Source organism: Mangifera indica, chromosome 7 (assembly GCF_011075055.1).
Source record: "Mangifera indica cultivar Alphonso chromosome 7, CATAS_Mindica_2.1, whole genome shotgun sequence".
Lineage (NCBI taxonomy): Eukaryota > Viridiplantae > Streptophyta > Magnoliopsida > Sapindales > Anacardiaceae > Mangifera > Mangifera indica.
The window spans coordinates 904,031-930,595 of NC_058143.1; the positions used below are offsets into that span (position 1 = coordinate 904,031).

Consider the following 26,565-nt stretch of genomic DNA (forward strand, 5'->3'; position numbering starts at 1 on the left):
TAATTAACAAAGGACAAATATCAATATTTGAGTTGAAATTAGACAAACAACCATAAAAAACACGACTTTGAGAACCTTTGTATTAAGAAATTATCTAGTAAAGATTTGGGATTATTATAATGTACAAGTGGATAACACTTTTTGATCTCCACAAGTTCAAGAGATGAGATTTTAGAGTGTTTTCTTTTTTCTTTTTTTTGGCTTTCTTCGATCCTATTGAAAAGATATAAGTTTTGTCATCATCACAAAAATATTAAAATTTACAAGAATGTTTAGCCATTTGGAAATGTCTTACCACGATTGAAACCGATGTCATGTTGCTTCAGTATATTTCCTTTACCTACATTGTTGCCCTACCAGCATCACATTCCTCTTATCATCACATTAAGTTTACAATGTCATAGGGACACGATGAGCCCCAAGTTTGTAAAGCAATGATCTAGTGGTTTATTCTTCAAAACTCTTTATATTTTCCCCCTTTTTTGCAGCTGTGTTGTTGTTTGTGTGCTTAACTTTCAAACCCTGTAACCATATCACCTACAAAACTAAGAAAAATGAAACACGAAATTGACACAACTGTAGAAATACATGAGACAAATGATACAAGAGTACAATTGTGGCTTACAAATATTTGAAGCGATGTAATGTGTTTAATCTCATCAATTTGCTTCAGGAGATTTTTTGCCCTGTCTTCCCTTTTCTTTATTTCAATAAGTTGTCAAGGAACAAGAGACAAATATCAATATTTGTGTTGCAAATAGGCTAACCAATAGAAAATAACATGACTTTGAGAGCAATCTTTTTAGTAACTTACTTAAGAGATATGGGATTGTTTAGTTAAACTAGTAAGGACTAGAACTTATCAAATCTTCTAAACTATATAAGTAGAACACCTTTTGATCTCCAAAGTATGTGAGATGTGATTCTAGAAATTTTCACTCCTGCAATTTCTGCAGAAAATACGTAAACTTGTCATCATTTCAAAGACCTATAAATGTACAAGAATTTGTTATCAAAGTTAGAAATGTCTTACCACCATAGAAACTGATTACTCACAAGTTATTACAGAAATGTCATAAGCTGAACATCTTATTTGAGCCTTTCATTCAAAGTGACACGTAACTCTCCTGTAGTTGTGTGGAATTCATCTCGAAATTCTTTCAAGATTCACCTTGAATATTAAAACATTCAAATAAAGGAGACATGTTTTTCCAGAATAAAAGCGCAATAAAGGATACAGTGTTGAATATGCTTACATGAAGTTAGGGAAGGAAAATTTTAAGCCTTACCAATGATTCTTGCAACACTGAATACACACATATAGGGGTCCTGCATTGTGTTGTCTATATTGAGTAAGTAAACCTAAATTGCACAAGATAAGCTTCAAATAGGTTAGATGGAAAATATTTCAACTCCTACCTCTAAATGTTTCTCCCCTGAATTCAAAACTCACAAAAAAACAAATCATAAGATTATCTAATCGGTTGTCGAAAGATCATCTCAGGAATTGAAAAATGAAACAAGAAATGAAGAATTTACTTTATTTAGAATCCCAAATATTGGAATATTCCTAAGCTGAAAAAGTTTCTTCGGTTACCAATAAATTTATGAAAATAGAAAGACACCTCGGCCCAAGCAGTCAACTTCAAACACAAAACAGCAAAAGAGACCATCCAAACTGAAAGGCAAAAAATAATATTGCACAGCGAGAAAAAGAAACTGCAAACTGATTGTAGCTGGACCAGAATTGTAGAGGAAATTAAGCAACATCATCTTGCTTAACAAGTTGTCGAGTAACAATGAACAAGTATAAATATTGCGTGCCTTTGAGAGCAATCCTATTATGAACTTACTTAAGAGATGTGAGACCGTTTAGTTGATCTAGTAAGGACTGGAACTTATTAGATTTAGCAATCCTTTTATGGTGAATTATATATACAGAACACCTCCAAATCTTCAAAGTTTGTAAGATGTGATTCTAGAAATTTTTACTCTCACAGTTTCTACAGAAAAGACATGAATTTTTCATTATTTCAAATATCTAAAAAATGTACAAGAATATGTTATCAACGTTCGAAATGCCTTACCATCATAGAAACTGATTGATCACAAGCTACTGGAAAAATGTCATAAGCTGAACTTCTTATTCAAGTCTTTTATCAAAGGTGACATGGAACTCTCTTGAAGTTGTGTTGATTTCATCTCGAAATTCATTCAGTATTCACCTTGAATATTAAAACTTTCAAATTAAGGAGACATGCTTTCCTAAAATAAAAGTGTAATGATGGTGGGAACATGTAAGAATAAGACTATGTAAAAGGATCAAGAAACAATATCTCATGTGTTTTGTTATATGAGCGTTGATTGATTGTACTGCTTTAGTCAGATATATAGAGGTCCATTACTTCGTTTTTCTCATCATTTGGTGGACTCTATGCAAATGCAAGAGAAGGGTATATAATATGCAATTAGATGTGTGAAGCGGAAATAACTTTTGATCTTGTTGAAAGTTTAAATATGCTTACATGAAGTTGGAGGAGGAAAACTTTAAGCCCTACAACGATCTCTGCAATGTTAATTTAAGTGTGGGATCCTGCATAGTGTTGTTTGCAAAGAGAAAGTAAATAATGATTCCTTAAATAAGCTATAAAATGTAAACCATAGATTAATAATGATGCATTTCACAATATGTCTTTGCCGTAAACAAAAACAATGAGATAACAATACAAATACCATACACATAAGCAGGAAAAATGCTGCTTGATTAACCGTTGCAACAGCTAGAAGATACAATCTCAGTATTCGAATTTCAGCAAGCAGACACGCAGTAAGTTTAGATCCGGAAAACTTAGACATGCCAGAATTAGGTTCTAACGGTTGCTTGTCTAAGTTGGAGACAGTGGCACCTGAAGAAAAATGAATCAGAGAAAAATAGTATACCTAGATTTGGAAAAGAAAGTAGCAAGGATCTTTAGCTTATGTTTTTATCAAAAAATTGCAGAGATTGCCTACTTTTGATTACCTTGGAACCACAAAAGTTGAGACAATCTATGAGATGACAAAGTAGAGAAGTTTTGAAACAGAGGAACCACTTTCAATTTATAAGATCAAAATGCCATCCTCTACTTCTGAAAATAGAGAAATATTTTTAACTTGCTTCTTGCTGGAAAAAAATGATAAAATACTGAATTAAATTATACGTATTAAAATTTAAATTCAACCAGAAATGAGATTGACATGAAACAATAAGTACCTTAGTAAACTTCAATATGAGAATATTGTTGATAGCTCAGAATTTTGTTATAGTCAAATATCTGACAAAAGTAAAAAAAAAGTTAGCGAAGTTTAAATTTAAGGCGCATGAATTATTTTCTAAACAACAAAAAATAGAAATAAAAATTGTAGAATGGTTCAAATGTTAGAAGTTTTGACAAGCCTAAAACCAAACAAGATCAATTTATAAATCTCTTATTCAATTTAAGAATGAAAATAGCTCAACACTAACCTCTACACATTTTTGCCTCTATTATTCAATTATCAAATTTGCATCAAATCTCCTAACTCATACAAATTTAGCAATAATATCATCTAATCTTGTATTCAATGACCCTCACAGAAATTGAAAGAATAAGTGTCTGCATAAGAGGAAACAGAAATTCAGAAAGAATTTATAACATACTTGCATAAGGTAAAAATTAACTGGTTGTTCTGCCTCAGCAAGATATATAGAAGTCCATTACTTGGTTTTGCTCTCATCAATTGGCGGATTTCATATATAAATCCAAGAGTAAGGTAGAAAATGTGTAATTTTACAATGTTTAATATGCTTACATGAAGTTAGAGAATGAAAATTTTAAGCCTTTCCAATGATTTCTACAACATTGAATCTAAGCATAGCAGTCCTGCATCGTGTTGTTTACATTAAGTAAACAATGATTCCTTAAATAAGCTATAAAAATCTATTGTTGAAAGATCCTCTCAGGAAACAAGAACATGAAGAATTTACTTTATTTAAAATTCCAAAAACTGGAATTTTCCTAAGCTAAAAGTTTCTTGAGTTACCAATAAATTTTTGAAATTAGAAATGTTGGATTAGAATTAGAGATACAAGGTATTATGTTAAGTTGATTAAAGTTAAATAAATTACCTGGACAAACTATAATTGAGAGATTCTTGTTGATCATCACCTGTATCTGTGCCATTAGGAAAATTAGAGAAAGAAGCTCGTGTCATCAACTTGTAGATGAATTGTAGATGAATTTGCCATCTATTACAACTTTAGGAATTTGAGCAATCTTTGAGGAATATTTTCCCGTAACACTTTTCCATCGTCTTTTAAGCAGTGGGCACTGTATAATTTCTAAAGACTGAAGTGAGGATGGCAGGGTTTGCAGGGAATTGAGCTTTGGGCAATCCACAATTGATAAATATTTAAAGTTGCCAAGATCGGGAATGGATTTGAGGTTTGGGCAATCCACAATCCTCAATTTTTCATAAGAGGTGTGGCTGCTCAGACTTGGAATTAATTTGATCCTTGGGCAATTGGAAATTATGAGATCTGTAAGAGAGGTGAGGTTGCTCAGACTTGAAATTAATTTGATCTTTGGGCATTTGGAAATTATGAAATGTGTAAGAGAGGTGAGGTTGCTCAGATCTTGGATTGATTCAAGCTGTGGGAGATTAGCGATCGTCAACTCTTGAAGAGAGGTGAGGCCGCTGAGACTTGGAATTGATTCAAGCTGTGGGAGATCACGGATTTCCAAACTTTCAAGAGAGGTGAGGCCGCTGAGACTTGGAATTGATTTGAGCTTTTGGCATTCCTCAATGTACAACTTTGTAAGAGAGGTGAGGCCGCTGAGATTTGAAATTAGTTCAAGCTGTGGGAGATTGTGGATTCGCAACCATTTTAGAGAGGTGAGGTTGGTGAAGTCTGAGATGGATTTAAGCTGTGGGAGGGATGAGATTTGTAACTCTTTTAGAGAGTTGAGGTTGTTCAGGTCTGAGATGGATTCAAGCAGTGGGAGTGAAATGATATCCAACACTTCAAGAGTGGTAAGGTTGGTGAGGTCTGAGATGGATTTAAGCTGTGGGAGTCCTCCAATGTGCAACTTTTTTGGAGAGGTGAGCATTCTCATTCCCATTTCCGTGTCATCTTCACATTCATTAATTAAGAGTTGTCTAAGGCTGGTGGGAACACCTTCTCTCACCGACAATTTTGGACATTTTCTTATTTCAATAGACTCAAGGCAAGGAAGATGGTGTAGACCTGAAGGTAAGGATTCAAGTTTTTTTACAATCAATTAAACGTATTTCTCGAAGTCACGTGCTATTATCAAAGGACTCAACAATTGACTTTAGCTCTTCACAAACAATAATAAAGATGGATGTAAGTGCCTTAGGGAGGTACTCATTTCTACGAGATGATAATGTTTCCAATGCACTGCAATTCAAAACTTCTAGTTGGTTGAGTGTTTCAGGCAACAGACCATCTAATGATATGCACTTGAGAGATTTACACGAAACAATCCTCAAGTCTTGGAGAAGAGCAACACTTAAATCCTTCAAAATTTTGAATTCTCCACAATATTCAATCCTAAGCTTTTTTAGAGATAAAGGTAAGACATCGCTACCAACAAATGTTAGACTCTCACAGAAATTAATCTCAAATTCTTTTAGAGATGAAGGTAGCATGCCCCTTTCAATAGATCTTAGATTATGACACCTACTAATCACAAGAGAATTTATATTAGAAAGAAAATTGATGTTTTCCAAACTTCGCCATGATTCCATAATCTCCTCATTATCATTAATCGTCAAACGATCTACTCTTTGAGAACCTTTCTTTAATTTATCTTCAACCATCGGAATATTTGCAAGATATTTAGAACTCAACAACTTAAAATCAATCGAACCATCATTACATACCATTCCTTCACAATAATAGATTTCTAATTTGCAATGTATTGGATAATTTGAGAATGAGACCACCAACTTTGGACAATCCTTAATGACAAATCTTTTCAATAAAGAAAGATGATCAGGTACTTTTCTAGTAAGTTGGGGACATTTTTTAATAGAAAGCAAATGCAACTTAGGGAAAATTTCATTTCCTCTCCAGCATTCCCAATGCTCCCACTCTTCCAAATCCTCAAAATGAAGAATTTCTAATGACTTGAAAGGTGTTCGAAAATCTATTCTTTTTAGACGTGCCACCTTTTTAATGGTTAAGTCTTCAAGTGAGATCAACATTTTAAGTGAAAGCAAAGACGTGCACCTCTTGCATTCTTCTAATTTAAGAACCACCAAATTAGAGAGCCATGACCAATCTCCTAACCAAGATGGAAAACTTTCACCACCATAGCCTCTGATTGTGAGTTCTTTTAAATTGCTAGGAGGTTTTAGCTTGTCAAGTAGGTTCATTTCTACATTTGCTTTCATTGAGTTTTCTTCATATCCCCATTCTAGTAACAACACTTTTAGGTTGTTCTTACTACTTAGTATTTGCCCTTGTATTTGATTTGGATCTATCACATTCTTTAATTTTGAAATGTGAAGCTCTCCTTGAAGAAAACTTAAGCTCTTCAAATCTTCCAAATTAGAACCCGTGTCCTTGCCCACAACAAAATTTGACAATATTTGAAGATTTTTCAACTCTTTCATTTCATATGGCATCTCTCTTAATGAATTTCGGCCGCTTATATCAAGATGACATAGATTGGTCAAATATCTCATGTTGGAAGGTAACTTCATAAGATCAAAACAATCTTTCAATAGCAAAGTTTGTAAGTTAAATAATTGACTTATTGACTCAGGCAAACTTCTTATCCAAGTATTAGATAAATTGAGATACCTTAGATGCATCATATCTCCAATTGAATCAAGTAAATAGATGATGTTGTATCCTTTAAAAGATAGTACTTTCAACATTTTTAACTTCGGCATCAAATCAAAAATAATTGTAGCACTAATATAACCTCCATATTTATGTCCCACGTTCAAAAATGTTCTTAGACTTTTTGCTTTTTCCAAGGCTTTAAATTTTTGCTTTCCAAGAAAAAAAATCAAAATCATAACTGACATGACGAACCTTTTCCAAATTTTCTGATAGTTCAACAATATTTTTCTCATATCTAAAATTGATTCCTTTAAAAACTGATTGAGCAAGATCATGAATAAGATCATGCATAACATATTTAGAACTATTACTACTCAATTGTTGGAAAAGCGACCTTGAACATAATTTATGAAAACACTCACCTGCCTCATCCAGTTGCTTATTTGATGGTTGAACAATACCTTCCGCAATCCATAAAAGTGCAAGTTCCTTCTCCTCAAATTCGTAATCCTGAGGAAATATTGCACAATAGCCGAAACATCTTTTTAGATTTGAAGGAAGATAATGATAGCTTAGCTTTAATGCTGGGAGAATGTGATCACTTTCATCAAATGCACTCCATATTTTGCTTTCTAATATTTCTTCCCAAGCATTGCTCGGCTTAGAGTGTAGAAGACAACCAAGGGTCTTTGCTGCCAGTGGTAGGCCTTTGCACCTTTTAACAACTCTTTCATAAATTGAAATGGAAATTTGATCAGCATTAGCAACTGCACCAGTCCCAAACGCATGCTCCTGAAACAAGGATTTACAAGCTTCGTCGGATAAGAGCTTCAATTGATAAGTATGAGAGCATCTTATTGTTTGTGCAACATCTGTATGGCGTGTTGTCACGATCATCGTGCTTCCAAGAGCACCAGCTGCAAAAGGAGACTTAAGCTTTTCCCATTCGATATACTCCACCTTCCATATATCGTCTAATGCTATCAAGAATTTTTTTCCACTTACTGCCTCTTTCAGCTGAACTTGGACATCATTTAAATTATCTGGAACGGAGGATGAGAATTGCTGAAGAAGTTTCTTTGAGATTGTGAGAACGTCAAAGGTGGTTGAAACACACACCCAAGCTTTTTTCTCAAACTTGATATCTTCCAACTCCTTGTGATTGTACACTTCTCGAGCAATTGTTGTTTTGCCGATCCCTCCCACGCCGACAACTGCTATTAGTTGAAAGTTGGCACCACTTTTCACCATTTTCAGTAATTCGACTTCATCTTCGTTTCTGCCATAAACTTGTCCGAGTGGGACGCTAGAAGTTTCCTCTGGTTTTGGCGGTGCAGCGACGTTAGTTGCTGGCAGTTCCGAAAGCTTTTGAAATTCATGTTCAGCTGATCTTTGTTGGCGAAGTTCTTCCAACCGACTATTGATTTTTTTGATCTTGGACCCCATCTGGACAGCGAACGAAGGACTAGAGAAAGAAGCAGGGAGACAGATAAATCGTCTGCTGGAGCTAGCCTGGTGTTCTGCCTTGCGTTTGTGTCGCAAAGCTTCGTAGGCAAACTCATCCAGTAAGTCCTCTGCATCATAAGCCCAATGTTGAAGATTGTCAAGCCACTCTTTGACTCGTTTATCCATCAGCTGCCAGTTTTCTGCATTGCGAAGAAGGTTTTCAACCATCTTTAACTTGTTCTCCAGCTCTTTGATCTCTGAATCTACCCCTCCAACAAGTTGCCGGGCAAAGTCCCGCACTTCATTGGACCCCAATATCTTAAACAACCCCTTAACGAGTTCGGAGACGACAGGCTCAAGAACGACTTCCATGTTTCGATTGTTGGAAATAAGGAAAGATTTAAGATTGTAACAAGAAGAGAAGAATGTGAGAAAGAAAGAGAAACTTGTTAATTTTGTTTATAAGGAGAGTGCTCAAAATAAAAGAATGTTTGAGTCACAAGTCATTCTTAGATAAATACCTTACTTATTCTTGAGATAGAGAAGGAAAGGAATCTTTCATGATCATCAACTTTGGGTTGTTTGATTGTGATGCCAACTCTACTTTTACTTGCCTCCTCCTGTCGTCTACAGGCCATGCCTTGTATAAAATAAAAATGAATAGAGAATCATTCTTTGTGTCTTTCCTCAGCCATTTTGGTTTCTTCATCCTTGATCATTCTTCATAATTCACTCTGTATATATTATAAATGGAAAGGACAGTCTTCTTATATACCACTCCTCTGCTTTTAAATTGTACAAAGCAAAGGAGATTCTCTGCTCGCTCTCTGTTTATAAGATTTCACTGAGAATTTTCCCTTTCTCAATTAGGCCATTTCTGGCTGTGCTATATAGGCTTGTTTCCAATTTTAAAAAAAGGGTTAACTTATTAGAGGTTAATGAATGTTTGCAATTGAGGCTTGTCACTACCCAAAGCTTCAGCATCATTGAAATGGTGGTGGCTCAATAACAAACAGGCAATGCTATAACATGTTTATTATCAAACCTTTTTCTGCCTAATTAGCCTGAGGTTTTATTGGTTAAAAGAAGTATATAAGATTAGTGAAAGAAAGCCATAAGACAATCACACACACAAGAACACCTAATGTACGCGGTTCGGAAAATTTGTGCCTACATCCACGGGAGATGAGTCAAATGACAAAAATGGAAATAATAATACAAAGTCTAATGCAGTCGCATTAAACCCTAACCCAAACGCAAAACTGTTGTACACCCTTATCTCTCTCCCACTTTATGTACACACAAGTTCCAAAATATGAAATTTTCTTCTGCAGTCTTTTTCTTCAACTATTAAACAAGTCCTCATAATTTCCAAACACCATTCATGAGTCAAACAACATTATAAACAGAGAAGCCTGCAATTTTTCCCCACCAGTGCAAATATTCCTCGTCATCACAATTAGTCCATGGCACCATGGCAACATGAAGAAGAAGCAATGATCTAGTGGCTTGTGGTGTTGATCGTCTTTATATTTTCTACAAATCTCTATGACATCAGTCTTAATGAATTTCACTTTCCAACTAAGTGGCTACACTACCTGCAAAACAAAGAAAAAGTACGAAATGTTTTAGGCCCAACAAAAGCAACTTTGAGAACATTCTTTAAAGAAATTACTTAGGACTTGAGACTATTCAATTGATTTGTTAAGGGCTTGAGATTATTTTACCCAGTACTTACCTTGATTTGATCTTACCATATGAATGCTGGTAACACATATGATGGATGTGCATCATATTTCGATGAAAGAGTTTGGACAGGAGACAAATCTGAAACTTCTCCAAAACTGCTTCGTCCAAGTTCATTTGCATGGATACCTCCAGTGGTAAATACTGATTGGATTCCAACTGCATTGGCTCCCTTAATATCATGGTGAAGGGAATCGCCCACAGCAATAGTCTTTAGCATCAACACCGACTATGTTCATCGCTGATTTATATATTATCTGATGAATTATTACAAAGGTGATAAAGCAAAGTCAACTGCACACGTACAATCATACGCATAAAAAACATAAATAACTGAACAATTTTACTAATTAGATCAAGACTAAGAGATCCAGTGACCTTATCAGGCTTGCCCATCCATCTCACTGCACCTCCAAGCTTTTGGATGCCAACGTACCTAGAAGGATCAACAAAATTTACATCTCAATTGGTAGGATAACAAAATTCCAAAATCTGCAATTTATATATAGAGAAATTCCAGGTTCTGTACAACAGGCCAAATTGTGAACAAAATCACCGGCAACAGGTATAAAAATGTCACAACACAGTCAAAGCTGCCATCTCAGAGCAAGCTATTTTCCTTACACAATGTCGTGGTGTACTAAAGAGAATAGAATTTACCAGGCATAACATGCAGAGCCCTTGCCTCAACAGTCACATAATCTAGATTGGCTACAATCATTAGAATTTTCTTAGCTGCACAAAGCTCCAATATTTTTTCAAGATCATCAAGACTAGTAGGATGTGTCTCTCCTAAAGGGAGCCCCAAAGCTTTAGTACTATGGTCCAAAATAAACTCAGCTTCTTCTATATCCTCTACAACCTGAAGGCCAAGCCCCTACAACAAGAAATGCTTGAGATATGTATGAGCATATTGAATTGACTATTAAGTGGTTATACAAACAATCACAAAAACCCAAATAAAGAAATTTTGCTCATTTTGAATGAACTAAATAAAACAGGGTAGACCATCTTACAATACTACAATAATTATATTTATGATAAATGAGTAGAGCACCTAAATATGTTTAGACACTCAAAATTGGAGGCACATTCTTAACAACCAAGTCACGACTTTACCTATTTCCCAAAAGGTCACTTTTTTTTTTTGGTTGCCTTTGGGAGTGACAGTTTCAACCCTCTGATAATTGCCAATTTAAACAAATTGAAAATGTTTTATTCTTCAAACAAGGATTTATAGTCAGAACCTTTCTTAAATTAATGCTCCTCGATTTCTTTATTTTCAAGTACCGTACATCGATCAAACAAGGAAAGAGAGAATCCTAGGTAGTTACATGTCATTGGAATTAATTGAAGCACCAAGAGAATTAGAAGAAAAATAGCTATAAAACTTTAATACTTAGCATGCCTCAAGGCATATAGCACGACGATCACACCAAGTCATGTGAATGCAAGACCTTCCGAGTGCTACAAACCAAGCATCATCTCTCCTATTTATAGTATAATATATGAAAAAAAAATTAGATGTACTGTACAACCTTAAACAATGTATAAAAAGTCAACAACACACATGCCATCCAGAGGATGAAATATGACTGAAAAACAATACCCTGAAATAAAATTTTAGTGAGAAATGAAAAAAAATAATAATCAGAAACTCATAAGAAGAACAAGTTAAGAGAGTAAAATCAATGTGAAAATTTTTTTTTTTTTGGCTAAGCTATCAACGTGAAAAGTTGAGAGAATAAAAATGATCTTTTGACAAGCACCGATCATGGAATAGATGAATCATTGATTATAGTTCCCCATTCAAAAATAACGCGTCAATTGAACCACCAGAAAAGCTGATTTAAGGTGTGTGGTAAGAGAAATGAACTGAACACACTCAATTAAGAATTAACACAAAAACAAAATTCATGTTGAAAGAATAGGGGGGCGTATAAACTAAGAGCAAACATTGAATTCGGCATGAGAATTGAACTATACAAAATATTAATTCATATTGAGAATAAATGATTTCTTAATCTTTAATCTTAGAAGGTGCAATACCCAACCTTTGCAAGTACTGATGTGTTAATTCTCTACTAATGATAGCTCCTACAAAGAGAGAAGTATTAAATCCAAGACTCTTCATCTTCTCCATCGTGGTTGAAACATGCCGTGAAGAGTTACTTATGATCTCCATTTCTACACCAGTGGTTGCTATCTTTTCTCCTATCACCCAAAAAGAGAAATTCAAAACAATAAACAATACACTATCACATCATTTATATAGTCAAGATATCAACCCAAAAATCTTAAGTGAAACATTCCAAGAACTGAAATATAAAATAAGTTGACATTTCTTATCACGTACACATCCAAAGCTTATTACCAAACATACAACCAGAGACAATCAAACTCTATCACTATCACCAGCTAACAATACACAACCCAAGAATTTAAGTTGTCGGACCATCATTAGTATCCATGCAAAATGTAGCTATATATAAAGCTCTCCTACAAATTGATATGAAATAACATGCTTGCACGTAACAATAAAGCTTAGAAAAATTTCGATGCGTCACTACTGTATGATTGCTCATTTGCAAGAACGAACAAGTTTGTGCAAAAAGTCTACACATAGCATTACTCTTCACTATCCAAAGTGCAAAAATACAAACAATAGGTTCAAAGTAATTTATAAAAACTAATGCGATGTGATGTGATCTGATGAAGCATAACAATGAAGCTGATATACTTTGACATGTCTCTACTGCATGATAATCGCTTTTACATATATATATATATATAGAGAGAGAGAGAGAGAGTAGCATTACTCTTCCGAATATCGATATCAGCCTAAAGCAAGAACACTCAAATGCTAAAACTCACATACGAATACATACATGTAGAAATTGCACCAGCATAAGGTTATTTTCCATCATGAAGGACCCCAAATTGATCTAAGAACCACGCCTGCACAAACAACACAAGTACGCACACACCAATGAAGAACAATGGTATCTACATCATAAATTAAATTCAACAACTTTCAAAAATTGCATTCAAAACCCTCTATAATTTGGCCCAATTCTAACTACACTCTTCAGTTAAAAATCAAAGCTTGCTTCTAGAGATTTATCAGAAAATTCTCAAAAATTATAACTGTAAAGTTAAAGCAACCACTTTATCAAATATTTCACACAAAAAATTATGAAAAGATTTTGCATAAACTATTACATCCCATTCGTTTGGAAGGAAAATGATTAGAAATTTCCCCTAGAAATCGAATTGGCGAAGTGAGTTTACCTTGAAACGGCGCGTTTCTGCAAGGTGGCGAAGTCCATCGATGCTCTTTAACGGAAGGGTGTCAATAGATTGAAAAGAGCATTTTGCCATCATTTTCGTTTCAGAAAACGAAAATGTTTTCAGTGTTTTTGAAATGTCTGTTCTTTTATTCTGTTTCTGATGGTTTTTTTGTAACTGTAATTGGGTTTCGAACTTCTGAACTGATAACAATCTTTCTTCTGCAGCTGTCAGAGCCGAAGGGTCAAGTAGCAGAGGACAGAGGAATCAAACAAGGTGGGGTTCGAAAGAAATCATAACGTTGGGGTCTTTTTGGAAATAATTCATTTCAAAATCATTTCAAGATATTAGCGTAAATTCCTTGTCCCACCCAGCGCTTGGAGAAATTAATCTTCACCCTTTGAAATCTTAATCTGTAACCCAAAATGTAATTTTGTGGCGGAAGGGTGCTCTATGATGTCGGACAAGTAAATCACATTTTAACCCTAACTTTTTTCATTTTTAATCTGACCCTTAAAATGGTTGTTGGCAATTTGGCTAAACTTAATTAAACCACACTAGTCAAAGTGCAATTAGGTTAAATCTAGGTAAATTTTGCTTTTTCGAATGTGATTTAGGCCAATCGCAAAAGGCTGAGTGCAATTCAGCCCTACTACCTCCAAATATTTTTTTTTCATTTTTTATTTATTAATATCAAAAAATTGAAATAACTTTTATGCCCTTCTATCATTAGTTTTTCTATCAAAGTTACAATTTGTGTGAAAGCTTATAGTTTAAGAATTCAAAGGATAAAAATTTTTGGTTTTCCAAATTTTAGTTAAGAAATAATAATTTACTCAAGATATCATCACAAATAAGGATGGATTCGATCAAATCGGTTTGACTTTGACTCTCTATTCAGATTGAATACGTTAAATTTAATTTGAAGTAATTTTAACTCATTAAAGTCAAGTTTGACTCAAAATTAATGTTGATGGATGAGTTTCTCTCATTGATGATTATTTTTTTTTTATTTAGTAATTTTTTCCTATTTTTAGTGTTGTTATTCATCTTTTTTTTATAGTACTATTTACTATTTTGAATAAGCAAAACTCAAATTTAAGTTAACAATTTTATATTCAAATTAAACTCAAATTTGTTAGCGTTTATTTGGTTTCAGTTTAACTCAAATTCATATTAAAAGATAACATTACTCCAATTATAAATGGATTCAAACTGAGCCAATTTAAATCAAATTGATGTTTAGTGCAATTAGATCCAAATTATAACTGAAGTTTTAGTTTAGTAACTCATCTTGAATCCTCCTCAAGTGATATTATTTATTTTGTTTTGTCAGTAATATTATTTAACTTGTCAATAGTATTATTTAACTTGTTAATGACTTTCTAATGACATCTTTGACTAACTTAAATTTAATTCGAACTTGTCATAATAGATTCAAATTGAACTTAAATCAACTCATATTCAGACTTAATTTGATTTGAATACAACCCTAACTCCAATAACTTAACTATTCCCTCCATTATTTTTTCAATACTAAAAGGTCTCCTATTGATAACATATAACATATTGAAAATCAATACATTATCTATAATTAGTTTGTGCTCTTTTCAAAATGCTCATTTTACCAAACATTGTAAACCTATATATATATATATATATATATATATATATATATATATATATATATATATATATATATATATATATATATTTTTTTAAACTAATTCATGCACACATTATTACACAATGAAGGCATAAAAGTAAACACATAATAAACCCTAACATACAAACCTTCTATAAATGGGTTTATGGTCATCCAAAACTTGTTTAGAATGTTGATGGCAAGCCCAAATCCCCTCGAAACCTTAAAGATGGAATGCACAAAAAAGGCCTCTTGGATTTGTAAGAGATGGGTGTTATTGTTGTGGTTGTGGGTGGTGTTGTGGTTATTGAATGTGCCATGAAGATGATATGATGATGAGACTCTTATCTCACTAGGAATCTTGATTGATATAAAAATAAAAATGACCATTTTGTTTTATTGAAGTTGGAATTGTATAAAAAACAATTCTATCACTAAGCCTTTACGTGGTTAAAACAATGTTTTCTAGCACTTTTATTTGTCCATCCATCTATTCTCGATACCCTCATACCCTAATACTAAAGTTTAAACTGATATCGATATATCTGATACCATAATGAAAGTAACTAAAATCTCATATGTCTATTAATTATTATATCTTACATACATAACAGTTGAACTATCAGAGTAACTAGCTACGATATATTGATCACATAAGAAAACTGATTGTAGAGTCTCCCTTACCATATATGCCTAGTTAAAAGACAATTATCTATATTAATACTTTAAGGTGGCCCTTACCCAAAGTATGTATGCGATGCATCCCACTGATCACGTAAAGAATTAACTAATATACCACAATCTTTTATTATGTATATCTGAACTAAACTAAACTATATGACTAGTAAGGTGTGATATTTCTATCTTTCCGTAAAATAAGTAACTTCAAATAATGTCAACTTATACGCTAACTTTAAAATTACGAAGACATATTGGTAATGTAAGCTTAACACAATTTAATAATCCAGTATACAATAGCAAGCCGAAGCAATCCAACACGGTCCAATAAAAAGCCCAAAATATTCCACGACAATCCAATAATGCAAAGCTAAAAATAATAGACAATGATCCAAAGCTAAAGCAGTGGCCCAATCCAAAAAGTTAATAAATCACTCAATTCAAACCCCATCACGTAATCCAAGCAACCAAATGGAAAATCAATGCAACCCAATCTCCGAGGCCCAAAACAATTCCAAGAGGAGACCGGTCTGTTGTCGGAAAAGAGAGGGAATGTCACCGGAAAACCATAAGGGCTGGGAAGAATGAAAGGTCTTTTTTCTTTAATATGGGGTGAGAAGGCCAGGTCTCAAAAGTATAGGGCAGCTGCTGAAAAAATATTAAACCTTGGTTTGAGGCAGAAAAGGCAGGTTTAAACAAATAGATTGCAGAAAAGAGATATTGGCGCTGTTACTGTGTAAATAATTGAATTGCATAAATTTATGTGTATTGTATATTGATTCATGATTAAATTTATACACAGAGTGTAATGATTCTACAAAGAAGTAAATCATATACAAGAAAAAAAAAACCAACAATAGAAAAATATTCTAAATATAGGAAAATATCCTAAATATATTCAAAATATATTTTAACATATGGTATCTATAAGTTGCATAAGTGCTTCAAGATTTGATATTTGTTGTCTTAGCTTAAAGAAGAATGATCCAACCATGTGTAATATAATCTATTAGATAAAACGCCACCTTATCATCTTAGACATTATTTCTTGGTCTTTTCAACTACAATCATTATTTTTATTTATTCTTTATTTTTAGTTGTTTTTCTAATATGGTACATTCAATGACAGTATAAATTTTGCTTTTCAGGAATGGATTGCTTTTCAGAAACTCTAATATGGTACATTAGGGGCTTCTGTTTTCACTTGATGTTTTAAAGTCTTACAAAGAGAAGGTGTTGTTTTTCAACATACAGTTTTAGTTCATAAGTTAGCTATTTCATATTATGGTTGATTTAAACTTTATGAGTTCGGGTTTATCCCACGAAATTGATTGATTTCTTTTTCATTAATTAGTTGGGAATTATTCGCCAAATAATATTAAAAAACCTGAATATCCAAGTATTAGCTTGGCATGTTATAAGTATGTCTTGATGTATTAGGTAGGACATTTTATTTGATTCTCATAGTTTCATTATTCTACCTACATGGTTTAATTCTTTAATGTACCTAAACCTATGCAATAGAAAACTTATGCAATAGAAAATTTCATTTACTTGTGTTGTAGCTAATTTTTAATTTTATCTTTTTATCATCTTTACATGGTGTAGGTGTGCCTCGTCGTTTTGTTTTTTTCTGGTGATCATGTGGATAAGAGGAATGTTAATGTTCCTGGGAGACGTTAAACGAGGACAAATGCTATAGTGCATTATGCTGGCCTGGAGCAAAACAATATGCTCTAAAATACCTTCTTCGTTATGTGCACTTTTGTTTTGATCACCTCAAATACAGAGACAAATAAATTAGAGAATACATGTCAATTTCATAAGAAATCTCATATTGGTGAGAATATTCACCCAATTTACTGATTTGTTGAGTTGTTATGCTCTCAAAACACATCATGCATGTTTCATCTGCTTCAAAGAAATTTTCAAATTTGCTTATGAGTTTATCCATTTTTTCCCTATATCAAGAAGCATTAGACACGAGACAAAAGTAAGAAAGAAAAAAGGTTTTCCCTATCTCATTCTTTAAAATCTCAGATTCTCTTCTGCAGATTTTCATTCCTCAGTCAAATATTTGTGTACTTCAGCTGTTTCTTTTGATAGGGAGACAAATAAGGTACTTTGTGGGTATGGAAAACTACTTCTATGCCTTACATTTTAATACAACATATCAATTTGGAAGCCAATTTTGCACTTTTGTTAATGTGGTATACTCTTATTGGTTGGTTAATAAGACTTGCTGGCTATTTTGTTTTCACTGGCTATTTTGAATTGGAAAAACACTTTGATGCATTTCGTTTTAATAGAAAATATCTATTTGGAAGCAAATCTATGATTCTCTTGGTGAAGTTTAAAAAAATGTGCCCACCCTAGTATCAACATAAATGCGATTTAGGGCGACAAGATGAAAAAAGATTCTCTGTTGTTATTTTGTAGGTTGAGAATGCATGTCTATATTCCAATTTGACATAAGCTTGATGCATAGATTACCATTAATGAACTTTTTTGAGAGTGAATTTTTTTTTTTTTTTGCTACATGCTTAGGCAATTTCTTGGTGTGGTGAAAGCTTCATCAAATGATAGTCTTTTTCTATATAGCATCACAGCTCCTGGCGATATAGTGTAGGAGATGCTTAAAAAATGATGAGTTTCACGCATGTGAAATGGTTGGGACAATGGGTGTTGCCTTATCTGTTTGTACACTGCCTGGGCAGGTTTCATCATATCGTCTGGGTTCTGGAAAAATGGAACTTGGTCTTGAGATTGTGAGTAATTTTCTAAACGACATCTTCTGCATGAAGTAATTAGTGGTGAATATAAAGTTTATTAAAATGTGTTTGGTGTAAATAATATGTTGGGAATAAATTGAATTTCATTCAATGTTTCAGAATTTGTCAAGTTTTATCTTGAGTTGATTGCTTCTGAGGCTATGCAAATTAAAGTGGTCAAGTATTCTTGTGGATCTTTTCTAGGGCCACTGCTTATAATTTAGTTCTTCCTTGTTGACAAATTAAATTGAAGTAACATAAGTTTCTTTTCAGCATGGTGAACCTGGTGCTGCTGTTGTGGACACATTTTTATTTTTTTTGGCCATTGGGAGTGAAAGTTTCAACCCTCTGATAATTGCCAACGCAAACAAGTTCAAAATAGTTCATTCTTGAAACAAGAATTTATGGTAAGAACCTTTCTTAAATTAATGCTCTTCTATTTCTTTATTTTCAGGTACCTTACATTAATCAAACAAGGAGAAAGAGAATCCTAGGTAGTTACATGTTTTGGAATTAATTGAAGCACCAAGAGAATTAGAAGAAAAATAGCTATAAAACTTTTATACTTGGCATACCTCAATGCATTTAGCACCATGATCACTCCAAGTCATGTGAATGCAAGACCTCTCGAGTGCTGCAAACCAAGCATCATCTCTCCTATTTACAGTATAATATATGAAAAAAATGAGATGTAATATACAACTCTAAACAATGTATAAAAAACAAACAAGACACATCTCATTCGGATGATAAAATTTGATTAAAAAACAATACATTGAAATAAAATTTTAGTGAGAAATGAAAAAAAAATAATCAAAAACATATACGGAGAACAAAAGAGTAGAATCTATGTGAAAAGTTGAGAGAAGGAAAATGGTCTTTTGCTAAGCACCAGTTATGAAATAGATGAATCACTGATTATACTTCCCTATTCAAAAAAATCACACATCAATTGAACCACCAAAAAAACTGATTTAAAGTGTGTGCTAAGAGAAACGAAATGAATACACTTAATTAAGAATTGACACAAAAACAAAATACATGTTGAAAGAATATGAGGTCATATAAACTAAGAGCAAACATTGAATTCGGCATGAGAGTTGACTATACAAAATATTAATTCATGTTAAGAATAAATGATTTCTTAATCTTTAATTTTAGAAGGTGCAATATCTAACTTTTGCAAGTACTGATATGTTAATTCTCCATTAGTGATAGCTCCTACAAAGAGAGAAGTATTAAATCCAAGGTTTTTCATCTTTTTCATTGTGGTTGAAACACATAGTGAACAGTCACCATTTTTGTACTAGTGGTTGCTATCTTTTCTACTGTCACCCAAATAGAGAAATTCAAAACAATACACTATCACATCATTTATATAGTCAAGATATCAACCCAAAAATCCTAAGGGAAACATTCCAAGAATTGGTATATAAAATAAGTAGACATTCCTTATCACGTAAACATCCAAAGCTGATCACCAAACATACAACCAGAGACAATCAAACTCTATCACTATCATCACCTAACAATACACAACCCAAGAATTTAAGTTGTCGGACCATCATCAGTATCCATACAAAATGTAGCCATACATACAAGCTCTTCTACAAATTGATGTGAAATAACATGTTTGCGCGTAACAATAAAACTTAGAAAAATTTCAATGCATCACTACTGCATGAATGAACAAGTTTGTACAAAAAATCTACACATAGCATTGCTCTTCACTATCCATAGTGACAAAAATACAAACTAATGTAATATGATGTGATCAGATGAAACATAGCAATGAAGTTAATACACTTCGACATGTCTCTACTGCATGATAATATATATATATATATATATATATATATATATATATGTATGTATATATATGTATGTATGTATGTATGTATAGAGTTTATGATCTTTTCAAAATGTTTCTTCCTCATTGTGGGTCATTCTTACAAGTAAGAGTGAATTCGAAGCAAAGTTGAATTAACTAAAATCAATTTAAGCCTGACTCGAATATATAATAATTAACTCAAACTTAACTTGCTAGAATTGACAAACAATGATATCAAAGAACAAAATGGTAATATAAAAAAAGGATAACCGTAAATAAAGAACAAAAATTACTAGAAAAAAAGAAGAATCTTTAAGGGAAAAAAAAATTCAAAGACATTAATCTTAACCTCGATAAGTTGAAATTATTTTAATTTAAAATTGACTTATTCAAATTGAATATCAAACTTAATTTGAATTTATCTTTACTTAAAATATATAAGATACACTTATCTCATCATTCATATATTAATTAAAATTTATAATAAATGAAAAATAATTTAGGTATAATGAATTGTTTCAAAAACTTTTAATTAAATAATTATTTGAGATTTGATAAGAGAAAAAAAATGAAGCCCATGACATTAAATTACGAGAAAATAATTAAATAATACTTTAAAATGATTAATGGTAGGGTTAGATATCATTTGATTTGAACTATCTTAAGTTCAATGTGTAGTTTGAATTAAATAAACCAAGTTTTAGCTTAAATAGATAAAGTTTGATAAACAATTCTTATTTTCTTAAACAATGAGTTTTAAATAATTAAAATATTCAAAGTTTAAATGATTTGAATCAAATTCAAAATTAGATTGCATTCAAATTAAATTTAAACTTTAATTTTAAAAATTAAATTAAATTCAAATTAAAGATATTTCTACTCGTCTCCTTTAGATTCGAACCGATATCAAATTAACTCTAATTTTGAATTCAATTTATATCAAATTCAATCTTAATAATTGTTATTAACGCTAGTAACAATTCAAATATTATATAGTGAGCCCTTGATAATTGAGTAATGCTCTACGGACCGGCAGAATATAGGAACACGGTACACCGACTGATGTGGCAGGTGCCTTTTCATCTGCCACATCATCAGAATGCCACGTCAGTCTAAACATCAGAAAACATCCAATCAATCAATATTCTCTTTCTTTCCTAGATTGAAACACCGCCATTGAAATTTCTCTGTCTTCCTCTTCCACCACTGTTGGTTTTCGTCTACTACCATTACTGTCGGCTTCCCTCTATTAGCACCACTACCATCTTCCATTTAACAGAAGCTTTGAAACCAGTTGCATTCACGGTAACACCAATCTTTCACATTGTTTTCGTTTACGGTTATTATTTGTTTGGATATAAAGAAAACGTGAGAAAGCAAAAGAAAATTAAAGATTCTAAAATATTTTCATTTGTTTTTATGGATAATTCTCGTTTATGTAAGAAGGTATGTGAGAGTTATCTTTTTATCTATCTGATGTTTTGTTGGGTATTGATGTCATATGTACTCTGATTGAAGGTTTAATCAAGGAGAGAAAACTTGTATGTATTGGGTTGTATCATATCATAATATTATATTTTAAATTGTTGTGTTGCAAGGTGTTTGATGAAATGCATGTATGAAATTACTTGATGTTTGCTTTACTTTAGTTGGTAATATGAACAATTGTCACATAGTTTCTGCATAAGAGTTATCATTTCCTGCAAAATTAATCGAGTCTGCTAATCTCACTTAAGATTGACAACTGTGAAAATTCGTGAGATGTTGAAGATAAGGTTTGGGAAAGAATATGCTGCTCGTGCTGTTAAATGCGAAACAACTGTGAAGTCATTCCTAAGGCAATAAACTTTCTGATGTTCGTGGTTGTTCTTTGGATTTTTACAGATTGTGCAGAAGTTGTCGACTGAAACAGCCTAGCTTGAAGAGGAGATTGAAAGTGCTCAAGGAGACTTCTACTGAAATTTGTGTCACTCTTCATTTGGAGGAAGATGTTTGTAAACTTGCATACTTGAACATTCTAAACAGCTTGTTAATGTTTCATTGCTGGATAATTATTTTCTATGTTTATAGGAACAAAAGCTACAAGAGCCTAATAGATCAGCTACCTTTGATAATGATAAGCTCAGTGTTGATACACAAAGTTTGTTTGCAGATTTGAAAGCAGACCAAACGTTATCTGAATCTGTGAAAACAAGAAAGAAATACAGAAATGTGGCTACAACTACTCAAGATGCTTTTGAATCAGCTACTTACGCAGCTATGGCAGCAAGGACTGCTACTGAACTCTTAAGGTCTGAATCACAGGACAATGATACAGATAATGATGGTGGTGGTTTCAGTCATCGACAAGCAACTGGTTCTGAATCTTACTTGTCACTAGACGCCTAATCTTCAAAGGGACAAATTTGCAGTTATAAAGGAAGATGAAGGTTCTTGTGATAGATTGGATTTCGACAAAATGTAGCACATGGACTTCCCTGGCTCCAAAACTGGATTCAGCATAAACTCAGAATTATCCTATGGTAAAAGCTATGCAGAGGAGAAATAGGATGGCAAACGCATACAGCTTGAATTTTAGAAAGCAATTACATGAACAACATTCAAGCACAGGCTGGAAGCAATTTTCAATGAGGACTATACGAACTCAGAATATCTGAAAGCTGTTTAGTTTTAAGTGCTATTAAAATTCAATTTGTGCATAGCCAGAGTTCATAGTTGGCTCTGTTACTTCATTATTTAGTTTATTTTGTTATTGTAGTTGTACACCTAGACTAATGATTGGAAATAAAGAGATAGGCAATTTGAAGCTGTCATTTTTAATGCTTTGTTCAGTATGCTCATCCCCCAAAACTTCCAGCCTCTTAGATCAGCCAATTCACAGTTTATCCTTCAAAGGGGTGATTATGCATATTAATTGAGATTTTCATTTGTAATTATGACACAAAATGAGAAAAACAGAAATCCCAAAAATTCCTAATATCTCGTAAAAACTAAAGCTGACCTTCAGGATTTATCAGACAAACACAAACTAACCAAAACTTTCTACAAATTGTCACTGCCATTCTGCCACAAGTTGATGATATCGGTAGCCTGATGGAGGAAGTTGATCCTCTTCATCTGAGAAATCCATGACTTGCTCTCTAGCATAACCATTAAATTTTGAGAAAATATTTAAATAATACTTTGAAAGGATTAATGTTAAAACTAGATACCATTTGATTTGAAATTACTCAAGTTTAGCTCGTAATTCAGAATAAATGAGTCAAGTTTTAGCTTGAATAGATTGAGTTTAATCAAAAATCTTATTCTCATTTTTCTAAACAATTGAGTATGAACTAATTAAAATATTTAAATTTCAAACTACTCTAATCAAATCCAAAATCAAATTGCATCCAAACCGAGTTTGAACCTTGATTTTACAAATCAAATTGAACTCGAGTTAAAAATATTTCAACTCGTCTCCTTTTAGGTTTGAATTGATATCAAACTAACTTTTGTTCGAACTCAATTTATATCAAATTCAGTCCTGATTATTTTATATTAACTCTTCTAACAGTTCAAACATAATACAGTAAGCCTTTGATAATCATCCTATTGAATATTATTTACTTTTAAATGTTAACCGTTCACACAAAATTATTATTGACAAACTTTTTTTTTTTAATTCCAACACTACCAAGGCATCATGGAAATGCAAGCACAGCACAATTTAATAAGCCAATAAACAGCAGCAAGCCGGAACAATCTAACATAGTCCAATAAAAAGCCCAAAATATTTCACAACGATCCAATAATGCAAAACGCAGAATAATAGACAATGATCCAAAGCTAAAGGAGTGGCCCAATCCAAAAAATTTTTCTCAAAAAGTAAATAAATCACTCAATTCAGACCAAATGACGTAATCCAATTAACCAAATGGAAAGTCAATGCAAGCCAATCTTCCAAGGCGAAAAACAATTCCAAAAAATAAAAGCAAAACCAATCTCTCCAAGGCAGTAAACAAATCCAAAAATAAAAGAAATCAAGGATTGGAAGTACTCACGGACTTCTCCAACCGAAGGACACAAGTCACAGTGGCACTGCGGGAGATATTGGTTGCCTAAAAAAGAGAAAGGGAAACCAGGATTGACTCTGGCCGGAAATAGAACTTTGTGGTCGGAGACAAAGCTATGTTGATAAAGAAACCACAAAGATACCGGCCTATGACCCCAAAAAGGAGAGAACATCCGAGGAAGTGCGAGTGGGTGATCAGAAAATAAGGAAGCAACGCCGGAAAAGGAGATCGGTAATAAAGAACTCACGAACGGACACGTCTGTTGCCAGAAAAGAGAGAGAACCTTGCCGGAAATCCACTAAGGGGGGGATGTGGGGGGTGTGGGGTGGTTGGAGTGGGGGAGAGGGAGGAAAAATGAAAGGTCGTTGTTATTTGATGTGGGGTTACCATGGAAGCTCTCAAAAGTATAGGGTGGCTGCTGAAAAAAATTAAACCTTGGTTTGGGGACAGAAAAGGCAGGTTCAAAAAATTGGTTGCAGAAAGAAATGTTGCTCTGATACCTGTGAATAATTGAATTGCAACTAATAACAGTAAAAAGGAAAATATCTTAAATATATTCCAAATGTATTTTAACATATGCCATATATAAGTTGCAAAAGTGTTTTTCCAATATTTCGTGTCTTAGTTTAAAGAAGAATGTTCTAACCATGTGTTATATAATCTATCAGATAAGACACCATCTTATTATCTTATACATTATTTCTTTTTTTTTTCAACTACTCTCATTATTTTGTTTTTTTTTTCGTTTCTCTAATACGGTACATTTAATGACTGTGTAAAATTTTCTTTTCAAGAATTGATTGACGTTTTTCTTGAATGCTCTTTCTTCTGTTTCTTCCCAGTCACTAACACTAGTAGAGGTGCAAACCATCTTCCAACTTTCAATTTTGACAAATTGTTTGTGTATGTAATCTTAAGCTTTTTTTCTAGTTAACCAATTGAACTATATCATACATCTATGTGAGAAATATCATGGTAAAATACGGATATTCCAATTTATTTGATATTTACATTTGTTGATACTTGCATGGCGTGATAGATGGAGTGTCTTGTGCTAATGACTAAGATTTGGAAGTAATTACAATTTGGGTAAAAATTATTATCATATGTATCATAAACAAACATTAGGAGTTTTCATTTTCACTTGATTCTTTTAAAGTTTTACCAAGAGTAGTTGTTATTTTTTAACATAAAGTTTTAGTTCATGAGTTAGCTATTTCGCTTTATATGGTTGATTTAATATTTATGAGTTGGAGTTAACCCTATTAAATCAATTGATTTATTTTTCATCAATTAGTGGAGAACTATTCGTCAAATAATGTTAGAAAACTTGAATATCCAAGTGTCAGCTTGGCATGTTATAAGTATGTCTTCATGTATTAGGTATTTGATCCTCATTGTTTCATTATTCTACCTACTTGGTTTAAATCTTTAATGTCCATAAAAGTATGCAATATCAAGCATATGTACTAGAACTTTTCATTGACATTTTCTGTAGCTAATTTTTTTTTTTAAATGTTTTAACATCTTTATATGGTTCATTTTTCTGGTGATCACGAGGACAAAGGCACTGCGGGAGAGATTGGTTGTCGGAAAAGAAAGGAAACCTAGGATTGACTCTGGCTGGAAACAGAACTTTGCAGTCTGAGACAAAATATTCAAAATAGAGAAAAGGAAAATATCCATAATATATTCAAAATATATTTTAACATAGGCTATATGTAAGTTGCTTTAGTGATTCAAGATTTGATATTTCTTGTCTTAGCTTAAAGAAAAATGACCCAACCATGTGTCATATAATCGGTTAGATAAGACACAACCTCATCATCATAAACATTATTTCCTAGTCTCTTTAACCACTCTAACTATTTGTTTGATATTTAGGCTTGTTGATATTTGCATTGTGTGATGGATGGAGTGTCTTGCATCGATGACTATGATTTGAAAGTAATTACAATTTGGGTAAAGATTATTATCATATGTTGCAATAAATAAACATGAGGAGTTTTCGTTATGTCTTACCAAGAGCTAGTGTTATTTTTCAACGTAGACTTTTAGTTCATAAGTTAGCTATTTCACTTTTTGGTTGATTTCTTTTTCATCAATTACTATTAAAAAAACTTGTATATCCACTTATTATCTTGGCATGTTATAAGTATGTCTTCATGTATTAGGTATTTGATTATCATTGTTTCATTATTCTAATACATGGTTTAAATCTTAAATGCCCCTAAAAATGTGCAATATCAAACACATGTTATGGAAAATTT

General features: G+C 32.7%; 4 protein-coding genes across 25 annotated transcripts in view; 1 reads left to right on the top strand and 3 right to left on the bottom strand.

The window, feature by feature from the left end:
• The window catches only part of LOC123220617 (putative disease resistance RPP13-like protein 1), an 84,612-nt gene that overhangs the window by 37,683 nt on the left and 20,364 nt on the right, over positions 1–26,565 (bottom strand). For 14 of the 22 annotated variants that reach the window (XM_044643092.1, XM_044643091.1, XM_044643102.1 and 11 more), the window contains exons 3-4: positions 3,832–3,902; positions 3,254–3,314 (exon numbers count right to left, since the gene is read on the bottom strand). The gene's annotated coding sequence lies outside the window, so the exon portion shown is untranslated. Of the gene's footprint in view, positions 1–295; positions 538–625; positions 701–814; positions 951–1,056; positions 1,172–1,518; positions 2,226–2,525; positions 2,594–2,733; positions 2,907–3,012; positions 3,164–3,253; positions 3,315–3,831; positions 3,903–26,565 lie in introns of those variants that run through there. The other 8 variants (XM_044643108.1, XM_044643107.1, XM_044643105.1 and 5 more) reach the window with 8 other exon arrangements.
• LOC123220639 (putative 3,4-dihydroxy-2-butanone kinase) overlaps positions 1–26,565 on the top strand; it is a 42,599-nt gene that overhangs the window by 3,542 nt on the left and 12,492 nt on the right. The window lies entirely within an intron of this gene.
• LOC123220811 (putative disease resistance RPP13-like protein 1) lies at positions 5,320–8,653 on the bottom strand. The gene is made up of 3 exons (XM_044643391.1): positions 7,258–8,653; positions 7,088–7,152; positions 5,320–6,744 (listed from the first exon to the last, which is right to left on the bottom strand). The coding sequence occupies exons 1-3, from the start codon at positions 8,651–8,653 to the stop codon at positions 5,320–5,322; spliced, it is 2,886 nt and encodes a 961-aa protein (XP_044499326.1).
• On the bottom strand, positions 9,876–13,411 carry LOC123220812. The gene is made up of 5 exons (XM_044643393.1): positions 13,319–13,411; positions 10,702–10,904; positions 10,334–10,463; positions 10,036–10,238; positions 9,876–9,879 (listed from the first exon to the last, which is right to left on the bottom strand). The coding sequence occupies exons 1-5, from the start codon at positions 13,409–13,411 to the stop codon at positions 9,876–9,878; spliced, it is 633 nt and encodes a 210-aa protein (XP_044499328.1).

What these genes read in the sequence shown, in the direction of transcription:
- LOC123220811 (XM_044643391.1), bottom strand. Translation starts at nt 8,653, where the DNA reads ATGGAAGTCGTTCTTGAGCCTGTCGTCTCCGAACTCGTTAAGGGGTTG. An exon ending in TAAGCAACTGGATGAGGCAG is followed by an intron (nt 7,153 to 7,257) that starts GTGAGTGTTTTC and finishes TTGCTCAATCAG; the next exon opens with TTTTTAAAGGAATCAATTTT. An exon ending in TATCAGAAAATTTGGAAAAG is followed by an intron (nt 6,745 to 7,087) that starts GTTCGTCATGTC and finishes GATCTTATGAAG; the next exon opens with TTACCTTCCAACATGAGATA.
- LOC123220812 (XM_044643393.1), bottom strand. Translation starts at nt 13,411, where the DNA reads ATGATGGCAAAATGCTCTTTTCAATCTATTGACACCCTTCCGTTAAAG. An exon ending in ACTGTTGAGGCAAGGGCTCT is followed by an intron (nt 10,464 to 10,701) that starts GCATGTTATGCC and finishes TGATCCTTCTAG; the next exon opens with GTACGTTGGCATCCAAAAGC. An exon ending in TGTTTTTTATGCGTATGATT is followed by an intron (nt 10,239 to 10,333) that starts GTACGTGTGCAG and finishes TTGATGCTAAAG; the next exon opens with ACTATTGCTGTGGGCGATTC.